The sequence below is a fragment of the Megalobrama amblycephala genome, linkage group LG14 (genome assembly GCF_018812025.1).
Source record: "Megalobrama amblycephala isolate DHTTF-2021 linkage group LG14, ASM1881202v1, whole genome shotgun sequence".
In the NCBI taxonomy this organism is placed as follows: domain Eukaryota; kingdom Metazoa; phylum Chordata; class Actinopteri; order Cypriniformes; family Xenocyprididae; genus Megalobrama; species Megalobrama amblycephala.
Window position 1 is genome coordinate 5438221 of NC_063057.1, and position 17307 is coordinate 5455527.

At 36.1% G+C, this 17307-nt stretch overlaps 1 protein-coding gene across 4 annotated transcripts in view; it reads right to left on the minus strand.

Moving 5' to 3' along the window:
• Positions 1 to 17307, minus strand: part of scube1 (signal peptide, CUB domain, EGF-like 1) — a 101546-nt gene that overhangs the window by 62706 nt on the left and 21533 nt on the right. For all 4 annotated transcript variants that reach the window (XM_048157190.1, XM_048157192.1, XM_048157191.1 and 1 more), the window contains exon 4: positions 3195 to 3329. In XM_048157190.1, coding sequence (XP_048013147.1) covers positions 3195 to 3329 — 135 coding nt within the window. The remainder of the gene's footprint in view (positions 1 to 3194; positions 3330 to 17307) is intronic.

A 17307-nucleotide genomic window follows, 5' to 3' on the forward strand; every position in this document is an offset into this window, starting at 1 on the left:
TCGCATGATCTACACACACACACGTCATGAAGTCACATGTCACAACTGACTTTACCAAGCATTTGAACTGCATGCACCATCCACACACAAAGACATGCCCGCTGGCCGCCTGCGCGTTCAAGCCTTCAACTTCCACCTCTGACCCTCAGCTCAGTCCAGGGTCAAGACTGTCAGAAGTGAGATGCTGCTGAATTGGCTGTTCTGAACCCACAGTGATAATGACAGGACACGACAAGCTCCCATCACAGAGTAATTCTTCTGTCGTCATTAACGACAAAATGACAACTTTTAGTATGGGATTGGATTTGTGCCACAAGTACATTGGACATCACTTTTCAAAAAATAATATTTAATAAAATATAATAACAAAAAGATTATAACTACTTAAGTCAAAATGCATGATATGATATACAGTGGGTACGGAAAGTATTTAGACCCCCTTAAATTTTTCACTCTTTGTTATATTGCAGCCATTTGCTAAAATCATTTAAGTTCATTTTTCCTCATTAATGTACACACAGCACCCCATATTGACAGAAAAACACAGAATTGTTGACATTTTTGCAGATTTATTAAAAAAGAAAAACTGAAATATCACATGGTCCTAAGTATTCAGACCCTTTGCTGTGACACTCATATATTTAACTCAGGTGCTGTCCATTTCTTCTGATCATCCTTGAGATGGTTCTACACCTTCATTTGAGTCCAGCTGTGTTTGATTATACTGATTGGACTTGATTAGGAAAGCCACACACCTGTCTATATAAGACCTTACAGCTCACAGTGCATGTCAGAGCAAATGAGAATCATGAGGTCAAAGGAACTGCCTGAAGAGCTCAGAGACAGAATTGTGGCAAGGCACAGATCTGGCCAAGGTTACAAAAAAATTCTGCTGCACTTAAGGTTCCTAAGAGCACAGTGGCCTCCATAATCCTTAAATGGAAGAGGTTTGGGACGACCAGAACCCTTCCTAGAGCTGGCCATCCGGCCAAACTGAGCTATCGGGGGAGAAGAGCCTTGGTGAGAGAGGTAAAGAAGAACCCAAAGATCACTGTGGCTGAGCTCCAGAGATGCAGTCGGGAGATGGGAGAAAGTTGTAGAAAGTCAACCGTCACTGCAGACCTCCACCAGTCGGGGCTTTATGGCAGAGTGGCCCGACGGAAGCCTCTCCTCAGTGCAAGACACATGAAAGCCCGCATGGAGTTTGCCAAGATGGTGAGAAATAAGATTCTCTGGTCTGATGAGACCAAGATAGAACTTTTTGGCCTTAATTCTAAGCGGTATGTGTGGAGAAAACCAGGCACTGCTCATCACCTGTCCAATACAGTCCCAACAGTGAAGCATGGTGGTGGCAGCATCATGCTGTGGGGGTGTTTTTCAGCTGCAGGGACAGGACGACTGGTTGCAATCGAGGGAAAGATGAATGCGACCAAGTACAGGGATATCCTGGACGAAAACCTTCTCCAGAGTGCTCAGGACCTCAGACTGGGCCGAAGGTTTACCTTCCAACAAGACAATGACCCTAAGCACACAGCTAAAATAATGAAGGAGTGGCTTCACAACAACTCCGTGACTGTTCTTGAATGGCCCAGCCAGAGCCCTGACTTAAACCCAATTGAGCATCTCTGGAGAGACCTAAAAATGGCTGTCCACCAACGTTTACCATCCAACCTGACAGAACTGGAGAGGATCTGCAAGGAGGAATGGCAGAGGATCCCCAAATCCAGGTGTGAAAAACTTGTTGCATCTTTCCCAAAAAGGCTGTATTAGATCAAAAGGGTGCTTCTACTAAATACTGAGCAAAGGGTCTGAATACTTAGGACCATGTGATATTTCAGTTTTTCTTTTTTAATAAATCTGCAAAAATGTCAACAATTCTGTGTTTTTCTGTCAATATGGGGTGCTGTGTGTACATTAATGAGGGAAAAAAATGAACTTAAATGATTTTAGCAAATGGCTGCAATATAACAAAGAGTGAAAAATTTAAGGGGGTCTGAATACTTTCCGTACCCACTGTACCTATGATATGCACTCTCAGAAAAAAAAAATGGTACAAAAGCTGTCACTGGGATGGTACGCTTTAAATGGGTCTGAATATGTACCATTAAGGAACAAATATGCACTCTTTAAGTACAAAGGTGTACCTTTTGAAAGGATACCGCCCCAGTGACAGCTTTTGTACCTTTTTTCATGCTTATAATTAAAAAATGTTTTAATAATTTAGAGACCAAACATAAGTTACTGTAAATTTGAACTTTAAGAAATGTCCAAAAAGTTAATATCAAGTTATATTTTTAATATAATATAATATAATATAATATAATATTCTGTGTGTGTCCCTTTAAATGCAAATGAGCTGCTGCTTTCCAGAAGAGGGAGGAGCTTTAACAGTTCATGCTTCGTTTGCTCAACAACAACAAAGCTGGAGAATCTCACGCAGCCAAAATGAGGATTGTCAGTAACGGTGTTCAGTCTTACATTGTTCAAACCGGAGTCGACACTGATGGAGAGACTCAGGAAGAAGTTACAACTTTTAGAACGTATCTGGACATTGTTTTAATGGTTAGTGGATACATTTATATGAGTTAATTCAACTCATCGACTAGCATGTGCCGTCATGTTAATCTTTTGTGCAAATTCAACGTTGAATTGACCCTCGTTTGTGAAGCAGTCTGGCGTAAAATGACGGCATGGTAACAACACTCTACTACAACAACTCTTCCTCTTCTCTAAAGCAGACAAACATGGCCACACCACGTTTGTTGCCTGTTCCCAGGGGCAGTGTTTATGTAAATTTGGGGGTTTGAAATGCCCCCAACCTGGGAAGAAGCTCATTGTAGTCCCTACCAGCCATTTGCATTGCATTGATCTTTGAGTGTCGTAACTTTGCAGATGTTGTTTATGCTCAAACAGCAACATTACACACTAACTAAAGTTAAAAAAGTGAAATCATAATCAAGGACCCCTTTAAAGTAATTCTTTCTCCACTTTTAAAGTTTTATATTTTATTCAGTACTTGTAAAGTTATATTCAATGATTTTGGCACAAATTTATTCACATAACTGAGCGTGATTTTAGACTAATGAGATTCCATTGCAGGCGAAGCAAATCAGCCCGATGAAAAACGAAATGCCTGGTTTGTTTTGGTCACAGCTGGTAAGGACAACACGCAGTATTAGCAGGATGAGACTCACCATCCGAGCGGTGGATGCAGGTGTGCTGGTTGTCACTCAGGAAGAACCCGTCTTTGCACTGGCATTCATAACTGCCCATAGTGTTGACGCAGATTTGCTGACAGCCGCCATTGTTGTCCAGACATTCGTCCACATCTAGAGAGACATAAACACACACAGTCATTACAAGGTACACAAACACAGTCATTCAAGCACAAGGATCTGCAAAACCATCATGCTCCGCCTCTCTGCGTAACCAAAGCCGGCTCAGCTCAGGTATTTGCAACCGTGTTTGTTTATCCGGAGCTGATTTTCCTTGATTTCCTCTCTGCGGCTACTGAAGAATGCCGATTAAATGAGTAGTTTGATGTTCCAGTTTTCAAACACATCTACCACACAAATAAACCAGTAAACAGATGCAAAGAAAATATGGAAATAAGAACATTAAAACAATATCTGTCATCCAAACCCTCAGTAGCATTGGCTAAATTGTTAAAGGCACAGGACAAACTTTTTAAAGCTGTTTGGATGTGAGTATCATGTGAATAAATCTAATGTCCAGTCTGTATGTGTGTTTGCCCATTGCTGAGACTTTGACAACACTATAAATGGCATTGTGGGTGTGTTGGTTTGAGTAACAGCGTGACACTGGAGACCAGTAACACACATGAGTGAGTTTTATGTAGCCCTAACACAGCAACCTGCCTCTGTGGAGTCGGCAGCCCATAACTCTCTCTCTCAGTGGTGCTATTATGTCTCGCTGTCTCGGAGTACCACCACTGCCACTCTTCTGACACTCGTCACTTTTCCAGCTATGTAGCCTGTCATTCTCACTGGCCATTTGTGACTTTTTTTTTTTTATTTAATTTAAAAAAGGTTTTCGCTGAATGTTTGAAACATTTTCCCATCTCAAGCTAACGTTAACAGGGCCATAACCACCAGACACTGGAAGACCATTAAAGGGGATCATGCCTAGAATTAATGTAGCTACAGTATAATTTGAATAGACAACATAAGTGAATTCTGGTAGTATCACTCAAAAAAACAACAACAAACAAACAAAAAAAACAACAACATTTTTTTTTTTTTTGGAAATTTCTGGTAGTATCACTCAAACAGTATCAAACAATACAAACAGTATTGTAACAGCATCAAACCAAACACAACACAACACAACACAAAATAACACAACACAACACAACACAACACAACACAACACAACACAACACAACACAACACAACACAACACAACACAACACAACACAACACAACACAACACAACACAACACAACACAACACAACACAACACAACACAACACAACACAACACAACACAAAAACAAACACAACACAACACAACACCAAACAAAACCAAACAAAACACAACACAAAATAACACAACACAATACAACACAAAACAAAACCAAACAAAACGCAACACAACACAACACAACACAAAACAACACAACAACACAAAATAACACAACACAAAACACAACACAACACAACACAACACAAAACAAAACACAACAAAAAACAAAACCAAACACAACACAGCACAACACAACAAAAAACAAAAACAAACAAAACCAAACACAACACAACACAACCCAACACAACACAACAAAAAACAAAACCAAACAAAACACAACACAACACAACACAACACAACAAAAAACAAAAACAAAACCAAACACAACACAACACAACACAAAACCAAACAAAACACAACACAACAAAAAACAAAACCAAACAAAACACAACACAACACAACATAACCCAACACAACACAACACAACACAAAACCAAACAAAACCAAACACAACACAACACAACACAACAAAAAACAAAACACAACACAGCACAACACAACACAACCCAACCCAACACAACCCAACACAACCCAACACAAAACCAAACAAAACCAAACACAACACAACACAACACAACACAACAAAAAACAAAACACAACACAACACAACACCAAACAAAACAAAAAACAAGTTGACATGTTTGGAATTCATATTATAGTTTGAATAAACAACATACAGTAAGTGAATACTGTTAGTATTACTCAAACCTTAAACAAAACTAAGCTAAGCGAAACCAAACAAATCTAAAAAAAAATGTGTAACAGCTGGTTGCAGCAAAGGATGAGATTGATGGATCTAAGTGCAGCAGTGTAAGATTTATTGAAATGAACTAGAAACAAGATACTTGACTGGAAAAAACAGAACAGAACAACCAGGTATGAACAACAGAGAACTGGCAAAGGAACTGAACAAACACAGGGCTGAAATACAAGGTGAACAGAAGCTCTAACGATACTAATTAACAAGACACAGCTGAACTCAAACACTAATCAAATCAGGAACCATGACAACAAACAAGTGGCGGGAAACTGAGAACAAAGGGGAACATGTGACCAAAGAAAAACAAACTCTAGACATAAGCAACTTAACAGGACAAAATACAACTCAAACCGTGACAAAATGTTGGAATTCATATACCTATAATTTGAAAAGGCTACATAAATTAATTTTGTTAGTATTACTCAAAGAAACTAAATGAAGCGAAACTAAACAAGACCAAATGAAACTAAACGAAACTAAAATGTTGGAATTCATATACCTCTAATTTGAATATACAACATCAGTGAATTCTGGTAGTATCACTCAAACAAAACAAAACAAAACATGTTTGGAATTCATATACCTATAATTTGAATAGATATCATAAACAAATTCTGGTAGTATCACTCAAACAATATCAAACAATATCAAATACAAAAAGCATTGTAACACAAACAAAACAAAACTGAGAGAAACCAAACAAATCTAAATGAAACTAAACTAAAATGTTGGAATTCATATACTTCTAATTTGAATAGACAACATCAGTGAATTCTGGTAGTATTACTCAAATCTTAAACGAAAAGAAACTAAATGAAGCGAAACTAAACAAGACCAAATTAAACTAAACAAAACTAAAATGTTGGAATTCATATACTTCTAATTTGAATAGACAACATCAGTGAATTCTGGTAGTATCACTCAAACAAAACAAAACAAAACATGTTCGAATAGCTATAAAAAAAAATTAATAGCTATACAAAATTTGAATAGACAACATAAATTCTGGTATTATCACTCAAACAGTATCAAACAATACAAAAAATATTGAAACAGCATCAAACAAAACAAAACAAAACAATAAAACAGAATTTATATACCTATTCATATCTGGTGGCATTGCTCAAACATTGAAATAAAATAATGTAAAATGTAAAAATAAATAATAAAATCAAATAACTAGCAAATATCACATTGTGCCAAGACAAAAATAAGGTAAAAAAAAACCATAACGTTATATACCTGTGTTTTTTTAATGACTTTCCATGGGGTCACATGGACTTTAATAATGCCATTTTCTAAAAAAATAAAAATAAATAAATAAAAATGAACAAAAGTGAACAAAAAGTGAAGAACAAAAGACAAATTCTGCATGTTCTTATAAAATGTATTGTACTATAATACTGGATAGACATTGCAAGCAATATAGCAGGGTAATTTAAAAAAGATTATGTAATGTTTATGAATGGATTGATAGCAAAAACTTGCTATGTTTTTGAAATTAATAAAGTTTAATTTGATTTGATTCTCTACTGAATCACTTCACTACAGCCTGACTGAAGCCTATATTGAATTGTGTTGCCTGACTACATCCTGTATGTGTGTGAACACATGGTCGAGTGAACGAGTATGTGTTGTCAGCCTGTTTCCGTCTGTCTTGTTTAGTATAATCTGGTTCTGTTGTTCACAAGCCACTTATAAAACTCACATTGAATGTTGTACACTGGAAGGCTGAATGAGCATGAAAGCTTTGGTAAATGAGGTGTGTAAACAACACGCCAGTTTCCTTGACTGTGATAGGTGAATTATCAGCTCTGCGCTCACAAACATGCTCAAAGTGACTGTGGTGTATAGACAGAGATCGCAGTGTCTGTTTCCACACTGTCACATTTACATGTTTTTTGATAAGGGCAGTCTGTGACAGCTAATGTGGATGTGCGTTTGTGTTTACAGCCTTGTCTTTTTGGAGTGTGTTAAGAGGCAGCAAGTTTTACGAGCTCTTTATTTGTGTGCGCAAAGACCTCTACAGCCATTAGCGCCTGAGCGGGGCGGCACAAAAGCACACTCTTCGGCCCACTGACTTCAAGCTAAGACAGCTGTGCTAAAGGAGACTAACTGTCTCTTACGAAAGCTTTTGTGTCCATAGTGGATCTGTACAGTTTATTTGGGCTAACATTATAGCTAATGTCTGGACATGCTATCCATTCTCTTTCTTGCTGGTGATGTCCTAATAAATTACGATAATCGCATCAGCCGAAAGACATGCATGAATGTAGGACATACATTCACAACATGCAAACACAACCACTTTTCATGGTTTAATTTGGTCACAGTGGTTTATTATGTGGCTCCTGGCTTTACCTGGCGACATAACTCTTATTTTAGCATCCGCAGGGGCGTCTCGTTAACACAGCCAGGACAGCGAGGCCTTTACTGTCCTATTAACTACTGTACTCTTCGAGAGAGGGGGTCTTTATGCCCTCGTCCACAGAGGCATCCCTGTCTGCCCCAGGAACCGAAAGCTTTTTGTACTACAGTAGGGTTTAAAAATTTGAGATTTCTACTTAAAATGCTTCTATTTGGCATTGATTTAATGTAAAATGTTTTTAATTACAAATTGCATTATCTGCATAATATAATTTGAGTTAAATAAACTGATTGAGAATTTCAGCCCCCTTTTTGCTTTAATAACTGCATGAGCAGAGCTTAAGTTGCTTTAGCAAACCTGTAGGAAAGAACAAACATAATTGTATGGAAGAGGATTAGGGCCAAGCAATAATAAAAAAATAAAACCATCTCGAGATTAAAGTCGTTAAATTTCGAGAAAAAAGTCAAGATAAAATGTTGAGAATAAACTTGTTAAATTACGAGAAAAAACTAGTTAAATTACGAGAAAAAAGTCGAGATAAAATGTTGAGAATAAACGAGAACAAATTCGTTAAATTATGAGAAAAATGTCGTTAAATTTCAAGAAAAAAGTCGAGATAAAATGTTGAGAATAAAGTCATTAAATTATGAGAATAAAGTCATTAAATTATGAGAATAAAGTCATTAAATTACGAGAAAAAAGTCGTTAAATTATGAGAACAAATTCGTAAATTCAACATTTTTTCTCGAAATTTAACAAGTTTTTTCTCGTAATTTAATGAGTTATTCTCAACATTTTATCTTGAGTTTTTTCTCGAAATGTAATGAGTTTTTTTCTCGTAATTTAACGAGTTTATTCTCAACATTTTATCTCGACTTTTTTCTCGAAATGTAACGAGTTTTTTCTCCTATTTCAACGAGTTTATTCTCCACATTTTATCTTGACTTTTTCTCGAAATTTAACGAGTTTTTTCTCGTAATTTAACGAATTTGTTCTCAACATTTTATCTCGACTTTTTTTCTCAAAATTTAACGAGTTTTTTTCTCGTAATTTAACGAGTTTATTCTCAACATTTTATCTCGACCTTTTTCTCGAAATTTAACGAGTTTTTTCACGTAATTTAACGAGTTTATTCTCAACATTTTATCTCGACTTTTTTCTCGAAATTTAACGAGTTTTTTCTCGTAATTTAACGAATTTGTTCTCAACATTTTATCTCGACTTTTTTCTCAAAATGTAACGAGTATTTTCTCGAAATTTAACAACTTTAATCTCGAGATGGTTTTATTTTTTTTATTATTGCTTGGCCCTAATCCTCTTCCGTACAATTGAGATCTCTTTAATGTCTCAATTGTTTGTTTTAGACAGAATGGATTAAATGGAGAGCAAATAAAGACATTACGTTTCCTGATTCCCAGATATTTCTCCTGATTGAAAAAGAGTTTCAAAAGGGATCTCAACAATTTTAAAACTGAGCTCAGATTTACAACGATTTACCAAAGGCTGCAATAAAAAAGTCTGAATGAGAATTTCTCATGAAATTCTTCTATTACGGAATTCTCCAGTGTATTAGATATAGAAAGATTTCGAAACACTAGATTTCTATAGATTTCTTTAGATATAGAAAGACGGTGCACTCATATTACCATGAATGGGAGATTCCGCACAATATGGCAGAATAAGTCCAACCTTCATTTGTGTCCACATCTCCAAAGGATTTTCAGGAGAAATATCTGAGACAAAGTCGATACAAAAATAAAAAAAGATAAAAAATAATAAACAAAACACAACAAAGACCTCCATTATGTCTCCTAAGCTATAAAAGTGCAAACTCTAAGCAATAAAATTTTCCTCTGGGAAAGTGTTGCCATGTAACACCCAAAATACACATGCATTTTGTAATTACATTTTACCCCCAGCACATTGTAAATAATTTGCGATCTTCATTTACAAGTGTTTAAAGAATTAATGAAACTTTATGGTTGACACCTCGTCTCGACCCTTCTAAAAACATGACATGTTGCTTTTGTAGGTTGTCACCTCTTTCTTTCCACTTTCCTTTTACTATTTTTTTTTCCTCCCTAAAAATGCATGTTGACATCTCTCTTTCTCCTTTTTTCTCCTGAGAAAAATGCCAGAACAGATGCAGGGAAACATCGCTTATGGCCACCCAGATCACAAGCTTTTATCTCTTTATTGCTGCATGTAACCATCCAGTCGTTGTGGCTTGCTTCTTATTTGTCAGTTCACAGAAGAGAGTAATATTTGATAGGAGGGTTTGGAGAAGACATGCTGGCTGCCTCCGTCTCAAGTGAGTCTATAGCTGCGAGCGTGTTGTGCACCGTGTTTAATGTGGAAATGGAAACAGATATCATCAGTGTGACAGCACTCTCTTGCTTTAAAAGGAGGGGAAAAAATAACATTTCAGCTGTCATCTCTCAATTAAGGAACTCTCTGCCAAAATTTAAACAAGAGTCCCTGGCATCCCGGCCTGCGAGTTTAAACTAGAATGCTTTTGTTTTGTTTGATTGCTCTTGTGTAAACTTTAATTTGGAAAAGATCTAAGATGACATGACACAACATAACAGAAGAGAGAGAGAGAGAGAGAGAGAGAGAGAGAGAGAGAGAGAAAAAGAAAGGGAGTGAGAGGAGGAAATTAAGAGCGAAATAGAGAACAGAATAAAAGCGAAAGAAGAAAAAAATTAAAGAGTAAGAGGTGAGGAGAGTACTGAACACAGAAGAAAAACAGAAGTGAAGAGAAATAAATTGAACTGAAAAGAAAAACATAATTGCAGTAGTGAACATGACAATGCAAAAGAGGACAAAAAGAAAAGAACAGAAAAGAACAAAAAAATGAAGTGAGGTGAATAGAACAGAAGAAATGAAGTGAATGTGAACAAAACTTAATGGAACAGAAGTGAACTGAATGTCTACAGAATGAAGAGGGGGGAAAACAAAAAAAGAAACAAGTGAACAGAACAGAAAAGAACTGAACAGAAGTGAAGTGGAGAAAAATGAACAGAACTGAAGTGAAATTAACTCAACAGATATAACTGGAAGTGAAGTAAATAGAACTGAAGGAAAGTAAAGTGAAGTAACAGAACAGAAAAAGTGAGAAGTGAGGTGAAATGTACTCAACAAAAAAAAGTGAAGCGAAAAAGTGAAGCGAACAGAAAAGAATAGAACAAAATAGAAGTGAAATGAACTCAACAGAATTGTGAACAACAAAACAGAAGTGAAGTGAAGAAATTAACTGAACAGAAGTAAAGCGAAATGACAAACAGAACAAGACGAGAATAAAAGAACAGAAGAAGACAGAAAAAAGTGAAGTGAAGTAAATAGAACAGAAGAAGCGAAATGAAGTGAAATGTGAATAAAACTAAATGAAACAGAAGTGAACTGAACAGAAAAGAACTGAACAGAAGTAAAGTGGAGAAAAATAAACAGAACTGAAGTGAAATAAACTCAACAGATGTAAATGGTAGTGAAGTAAACAGAACTGAAGGAAAGTGAGGCAAAGTGAAGTAACAGAACAGAAAAAAGTGAAGTGAAATTAACTCAACAGAAGCTAAGCAAAGAGAAATAGACAGAACAGAACAAAACAGAAGTTAAATGAACTCAGCAGAATTGTGAACAACAAAACAGAAGTGAAGTGAAGAAATTAACTGAACAGAAGCAAAGCGAAGCGACAAACAGAACAAGACAAAAAGGAAAAGAACAGAAAAAAGTAAAGTGAGGTAAATAGAATAGAAGAAGTGAAGTGAAGTAAAATGAAATGTGAACAAAACAAAAAAGAAACAAGTGAACAGAACAGAAAAGAAATGAACAGAAGTGGAGAAAAATGAACAGAAATAAAGTGAAATTAACTCAACAGATGTAACTGGAGAAGAAGTAAACAGAACTAAAGGAAAGTGAAGAGAAGTAACAGAACAGAACAAAATCGAAATTAAATTGAAATTAACTGAACAGAAGTAAAGTTAAGCAACAAACAGAACAAGACAAAAAAGAACAGAAGAAAACAGAAAAAAGTGAAGTGAGGTAAATAGAACAGAAGAAGTGAAGTGTGAACAAAACTAAATAGAACAGAAGTGAACTGATCAGAAATAACTTTACAGAAGTGAAGTGAAGTGAAGTGAAGTGAAATGAAGTGAAATGGAGAAAAATGAACAGAACAGAAGTGAAATGAACTCAACAGATGTAAACGGCAATGAAGTAAACAGAACTGAAGGAAAGTGAAGCAAAGTGAAGTAACAGAACAAAAGAGAAGCAAAGTTAAATGAAATCAATAGAATTGAAGTGAACAGAAATGGACAGAACAGAACAAAATAGAAGTGAAATGAACTCAGTAGAAATGTGAACAACACAACAAGTGGAGCAAAGAAATTAACTGAACAGAAGCAAAGCGAAGCGACAAACAGAACGAGACAAAATAGAAATGAAGTGAAATGAACTCAACAGAAGTTAACAGAACAGAAGCAAAGCAAACAGAAGAGAAAAGAAGAAAACAAAATAAAAGAGAGAAATGAACAGAAACTGAATTGTGAACAATAGAACACAATTGAAGTAAAGCGAAGCGAAGCGACAAACAGAACAGGACAAAATAGAAGTAAAGTGAAATTAACATAACACAAGTGAAGCAAAGCAAAGAGAACAGAATCGTAGTGACATGAAGAAGTGAACAGAAGCAAAGTGACACAAACAGAACAGAATAAAATAGAAATGAAGTTAAATTAATTCAGCAGATGTGAACAGAACAGAAGGGAAATTAGCAGAAGTGAAGAGAAGCAAAGTGAAGCGAAGAGAAGTGACCTGAGTTGAACTGAAATGAAGTGAATTGAAGTGAACACAACTCAACTCAACTCAACTCAACACAACAGTGCTTAGAATTCTCTTGTTTAAACTGACCTCAGTTACAACATCACCCGTGTTGTAATTCTAACTATATGAGTACTCTTCTCCCATTCTGATGTTGGAACGAGAGGGGAAAAGCAGCCAAAAGATAAATAAACAGCAGCAGCAGCAGGCATTCATAAAAAAAGGACCAAATGATCAACACATTGAGTCCAGCTGCCTGAACATAGAGAGAAAACAAATAAGAATGGAAATGAAAAAGACAGAGGAACTGCAGTAAATTGCTCTTTAATCAGCTCCCCATTAGCCAATCTTACATCAATTAAAGCTTTAACTTGTTAACATGTGGAGATCTAAAACGACTTCCTACACAAGATCAACCAGGCAGACAAGCCACAGCACTGATTTCTATCCCATTTCAAAGAGCTCGCGGTTTGGTTAGCGCTCAGTAGGTTTGTTTGAACACACTCTGTGAATGTGTGCGTGTGTGTGTTTATGCAGAGCATAATCAGCGGCACAAGCCAAGCATCACTATTGCTATTGCTCATCCCATGTGCTATTACTTTTGGATGGGTGGGTTGGGTATCTGTGGAATTGTTTCAAACATGGATTTAAAACCAAGTACTATTATTAGTGGCTGAAAACTATCAAATTAGCCCAAGTACAGTGAATACAAGTCAGATACTTTCTGACCATTTGTCTTTAAAATATTATGTCACATGCAAAAAAAGTGTGACATTTTATTAATTATCTTATTTTATTAAGTGTTTTCATCCTATTTTTTAAAAATGGATGGGTTTGACACAGCACACCCATAGCAAAACACTAACAAGCACTTAGAACACAACTGCAAAAAAATTTTTGTTTTGTCTTGTTTCTAGTCAAAATATCTTAAAGTTCTTAAATGAAGCATTTTTTGACAAGTAAAATTTTTTTTTCTTGTTTTCAGGAAAAACTCACTTAATTTTGACTTATTTTTCCTAAAAACAAGAAAATAATTTTTACTTGTCAAGAAAATGCTTCTTGATCTAAGAATTTTTAGATATTTGGACTGGAAACAAGACAAAAATTCTAAGTAAGAACAGCATTTTTTGCAGTGCATATCATGAAAATCTGACTTTTCCCATGTTTAAGTGTTATAATCGGGTCCCCGGTGCATCTAACAAACCATAAAACGTAAAATAACGGCACATTTCCTCCCACGGTGCCACCATTTTGTTTTTCGCAAGCAACAACAGTGTACCAGTTCTAAGGCTGAACAATGTTACTGACAATCGTCATTTTGCCTGCGTGAGATTCTCCAACTTTATTGTTGTTGGGCAACCGAAGCGCGAGCTGTTAAAGCTCCACCCTCTTCTGGAAAGCGGGCCGGGAGCAGCAGCTCATTTGCATTAAATAATAATAAAGGGACACACACAAAAATGGTGTGTTTTTGCTCACACCCAAACAGGGGCAAATTTGACAAGCTATAATAAATGATCTGTGGGGTATTTTGAGCTGAAATTTCACAGACACATTCTGGTGACACCAGAGACTTATATTACATCTTGTGAAAAGGGGCAGATCTCCTTTAATATCTACATAACAAAACCTTGGCAACCATCCACAACATCCTCGTAATGCAAAATTTTGTATGAGCACGCACCAACCGCATTTTCATCAGAAAAATGTAAAAATCTAGTTAAAAGAAACCATTAATTATCTGGAAGTGAGTTAGAAAAGGTTAAGCAATACATACTTGGAGAAAATGAAATAGAAAGAGAATGTCAAAAAGACAAAAAAGAGATTACAGGAAAAGGTCATCATGAACATGATTCATTTAACCTTTTGAGAAGGTCAGTAGTTCTAGTGGTTTCACTTCCATCTGAACTTGCCTAATGCACACACATGCCAATGAGAAACATGAGGGGTGCTATGACAACACGTCATATGACGGTAAAGCGCCAATGAGAATGAATGAGGTTTTGAAAGAGCAAACAAACTCACACGCAGATGACGTGTGAATGAGAAACATCAGCATTAAGCAGACATAAGAGAGTGCATGAGGAGAAAACATTACAAAGAGCCATATGACGACATCTCTTTCACCAAAGAAGTGTTTCGAGTTCAGAATAAGTTGAAAAGACACTTTTAGCCCTTTTTAAAAACTGATGGACAAGTTGGAATCATTTTATGCGGTAGCCAACTTTAAGCCACAAATGCTGTTGAACCAGGAATATTCCTTTAAACTCTCAAACGATGATAAAAGCGACTCGGATAGAAGAGGACACGGAGAGAAAAATCTCTAAATGATTCACTTTTTCTGTGTCAATCTATTTCTAGGTAGAGGTGGAGGACAGGGGCTGAGACAAAGACAGACAGAACCAGATTAAATCCAGGAGAGAGGACAAGACAGAAAAAAGGGGAAGAATTGAAGAGAAATGTAGCGAGTCGGACAGAAAACTGGAAGCGAAGGCAAAGACATAACAAGAGCAGCAGAAGGAGGGGGGCTCGAACAGGAGAGCCCCCTCAATGCTGCTGATGGCTCTCTCCGGCCTTGTCTTAGTTCCCAGAGCCATCATTTAGACTTGTATTTGAGACATTCCACAATAAAGATGTCAAATAGAAGGCAAGTCTATCGCCTCTAGGGAAACAGCCTGGAGTTACTCCAAAGAGACCCACAGCCAAGATAACCAAGAAAATGCGGAGAGAGAGAGAGTGTGCAAAGACAGAATGGAAGAAAGAGAGAGATTTTAAGGATAAAAAGGATAAAAAGAAAAGTTGGAGAAAGTAAAGAATGAAGGTTTGATTATGAAGGAAAGAGTCAGAGAGATAAAATACCATACAGCATTTTCACAGTTTTAGACATTGTATAATGGTAATACCTTGTTTTTTGGGCATAGTACCTGGTTTGACCATACACTCTAAAAAATGCTGGGTTAAAAACAACCCAAGTTGGGTTGAAAATGGACAAACCCAGCGATTGGGTTGTTTTAACCCAGCGGTTGGGTTAAATGTTTGCCCAACCTGCTGGGTAGTTTTATTTAAACCAACTATTGTTTAAAAATTGCTATATGGCTAGCTTAAAATGAACCCAAAATAGGTTGGAAATTAAAAACCAGATGCAATTAGAGGCAACAATAATAGACAAAAAGTGAATGTTTATTAATAAGCTTTAATATTTTATTAATATAAATTTTATAGTTTAATACACTCTACAAAATGCTGGGTTAAAAACAACCCAAGTTGGGTTGAAAATGGACAAACCCAGCAATTGGGTTGTTTTAACCCAGCGGTAGGGTTAAATGTTTGCCCAACCTGCTGGGTAGTTTTATTTAACTCAACTATTGTTTAAAAATTACTGTATTGCTTAATTAAAATTAACCCAAAGTATGTTGGAAATGAACATTTATTAATGTTCAATGAATAATTATTAAACAATAAACATTTATTAAATTGCTTATTAATAAATTTATATTAATAAACTATTAAACTATTAAATTTATATTAATAAAAAAGCTTATTAATAAACATTCACCTTTTGTCTATTATTGTTGCCTCTAATTGCATCTGGTTTTTAATTTCCCAACTATTTTGGGTTCATTTTAAGCTAGCCATATAGCAATTTTTAAACAATAGTTGGTTTAAATAAAACTACCCAGCAGGTTGGGCAAACATTTAACCCAACTTGGGTTGTTTTTAACCCAGCATTTTTTAGAGTGTAGTATTCTAAGGAATAACTTGGAGTACAATGTTGATACAATACGATAGTCATTAAAGGTGTGTTGTGTAATGCCAAACCACCTTGCTTGTTTAAGCAGCACTGTAAACCCGAACAAGTTGGGCTAATGATGTTCCCACTTTTAAGTAAGCAGAACTATCAAGTTTTGAGTTTGTAGTACTCATGCATGTTAATTGCTCCTAACTTGAAGTACTGAGTTAGCTAACTCATACATTTTGAATACAATTAACAAAAGATTTATTTAATTCACTTTTTTATTTTGAGTCAAAGTCCCTTTTCACCAATGAAATCTGAACAACTGTCTCATAAATGTTGTTTCTAAACGCTTGAATCATGACAACGGTATTTTTCAGGCTGGATCAAGCTAATCCGCAGTCCTAAGTGTGTGTCTCTATAGGAAGCGCACGTCTGACTGTTTCCATAGAAACCAGAGCTTGTAACGGCTGCTGCAGTGACACAATGACTTTACCAATCGGCGACTGGCTCTTATTTAGAAGGCGGGACTTATTCTGCCATATTGCGTGTTGCACTTTGCAACAATGCGAGTGAGCATTATCTGTTCAAATGCTTGGGAAGTTTTTATCTATGAGCTCAGAAAGCATAGAAGACATGCGTTCAAGTGATTTTGATCAGTATAACATCAATACATTGAACTGCCTGACTTTGTTAGCACTATAGCAACAAAATGAAGAGCAAATGTTTGCAAAATTGGCTCAAGCAATTGCACGATTTGGAGGCGGGACTATTTTTTGGCCTAACAATAGAAAACGAAAGGAGTGTTTGCAAATGTTCACTGCTTTTCACATGTTCTGTTAGATGCTTCTAGTGGTGTAGTATTGGCCAACATACTCTTATGACAGTTTGTAAGTATTTTAGTAAATTGGTTGCGATTTCATATGGATTCTTACATCTCATTCATTCATTTTTGTGCGATTTGCTTAAATCTCACTGAAGGGATGGGTTTAGGGGTGGACCTTCATGGTGACGTTTTACTTACAAATCATACGTTTTCGCACCAGTACAAATTCATATGAAATCTCTGAATAGGGGTGGAGCTGGGGTT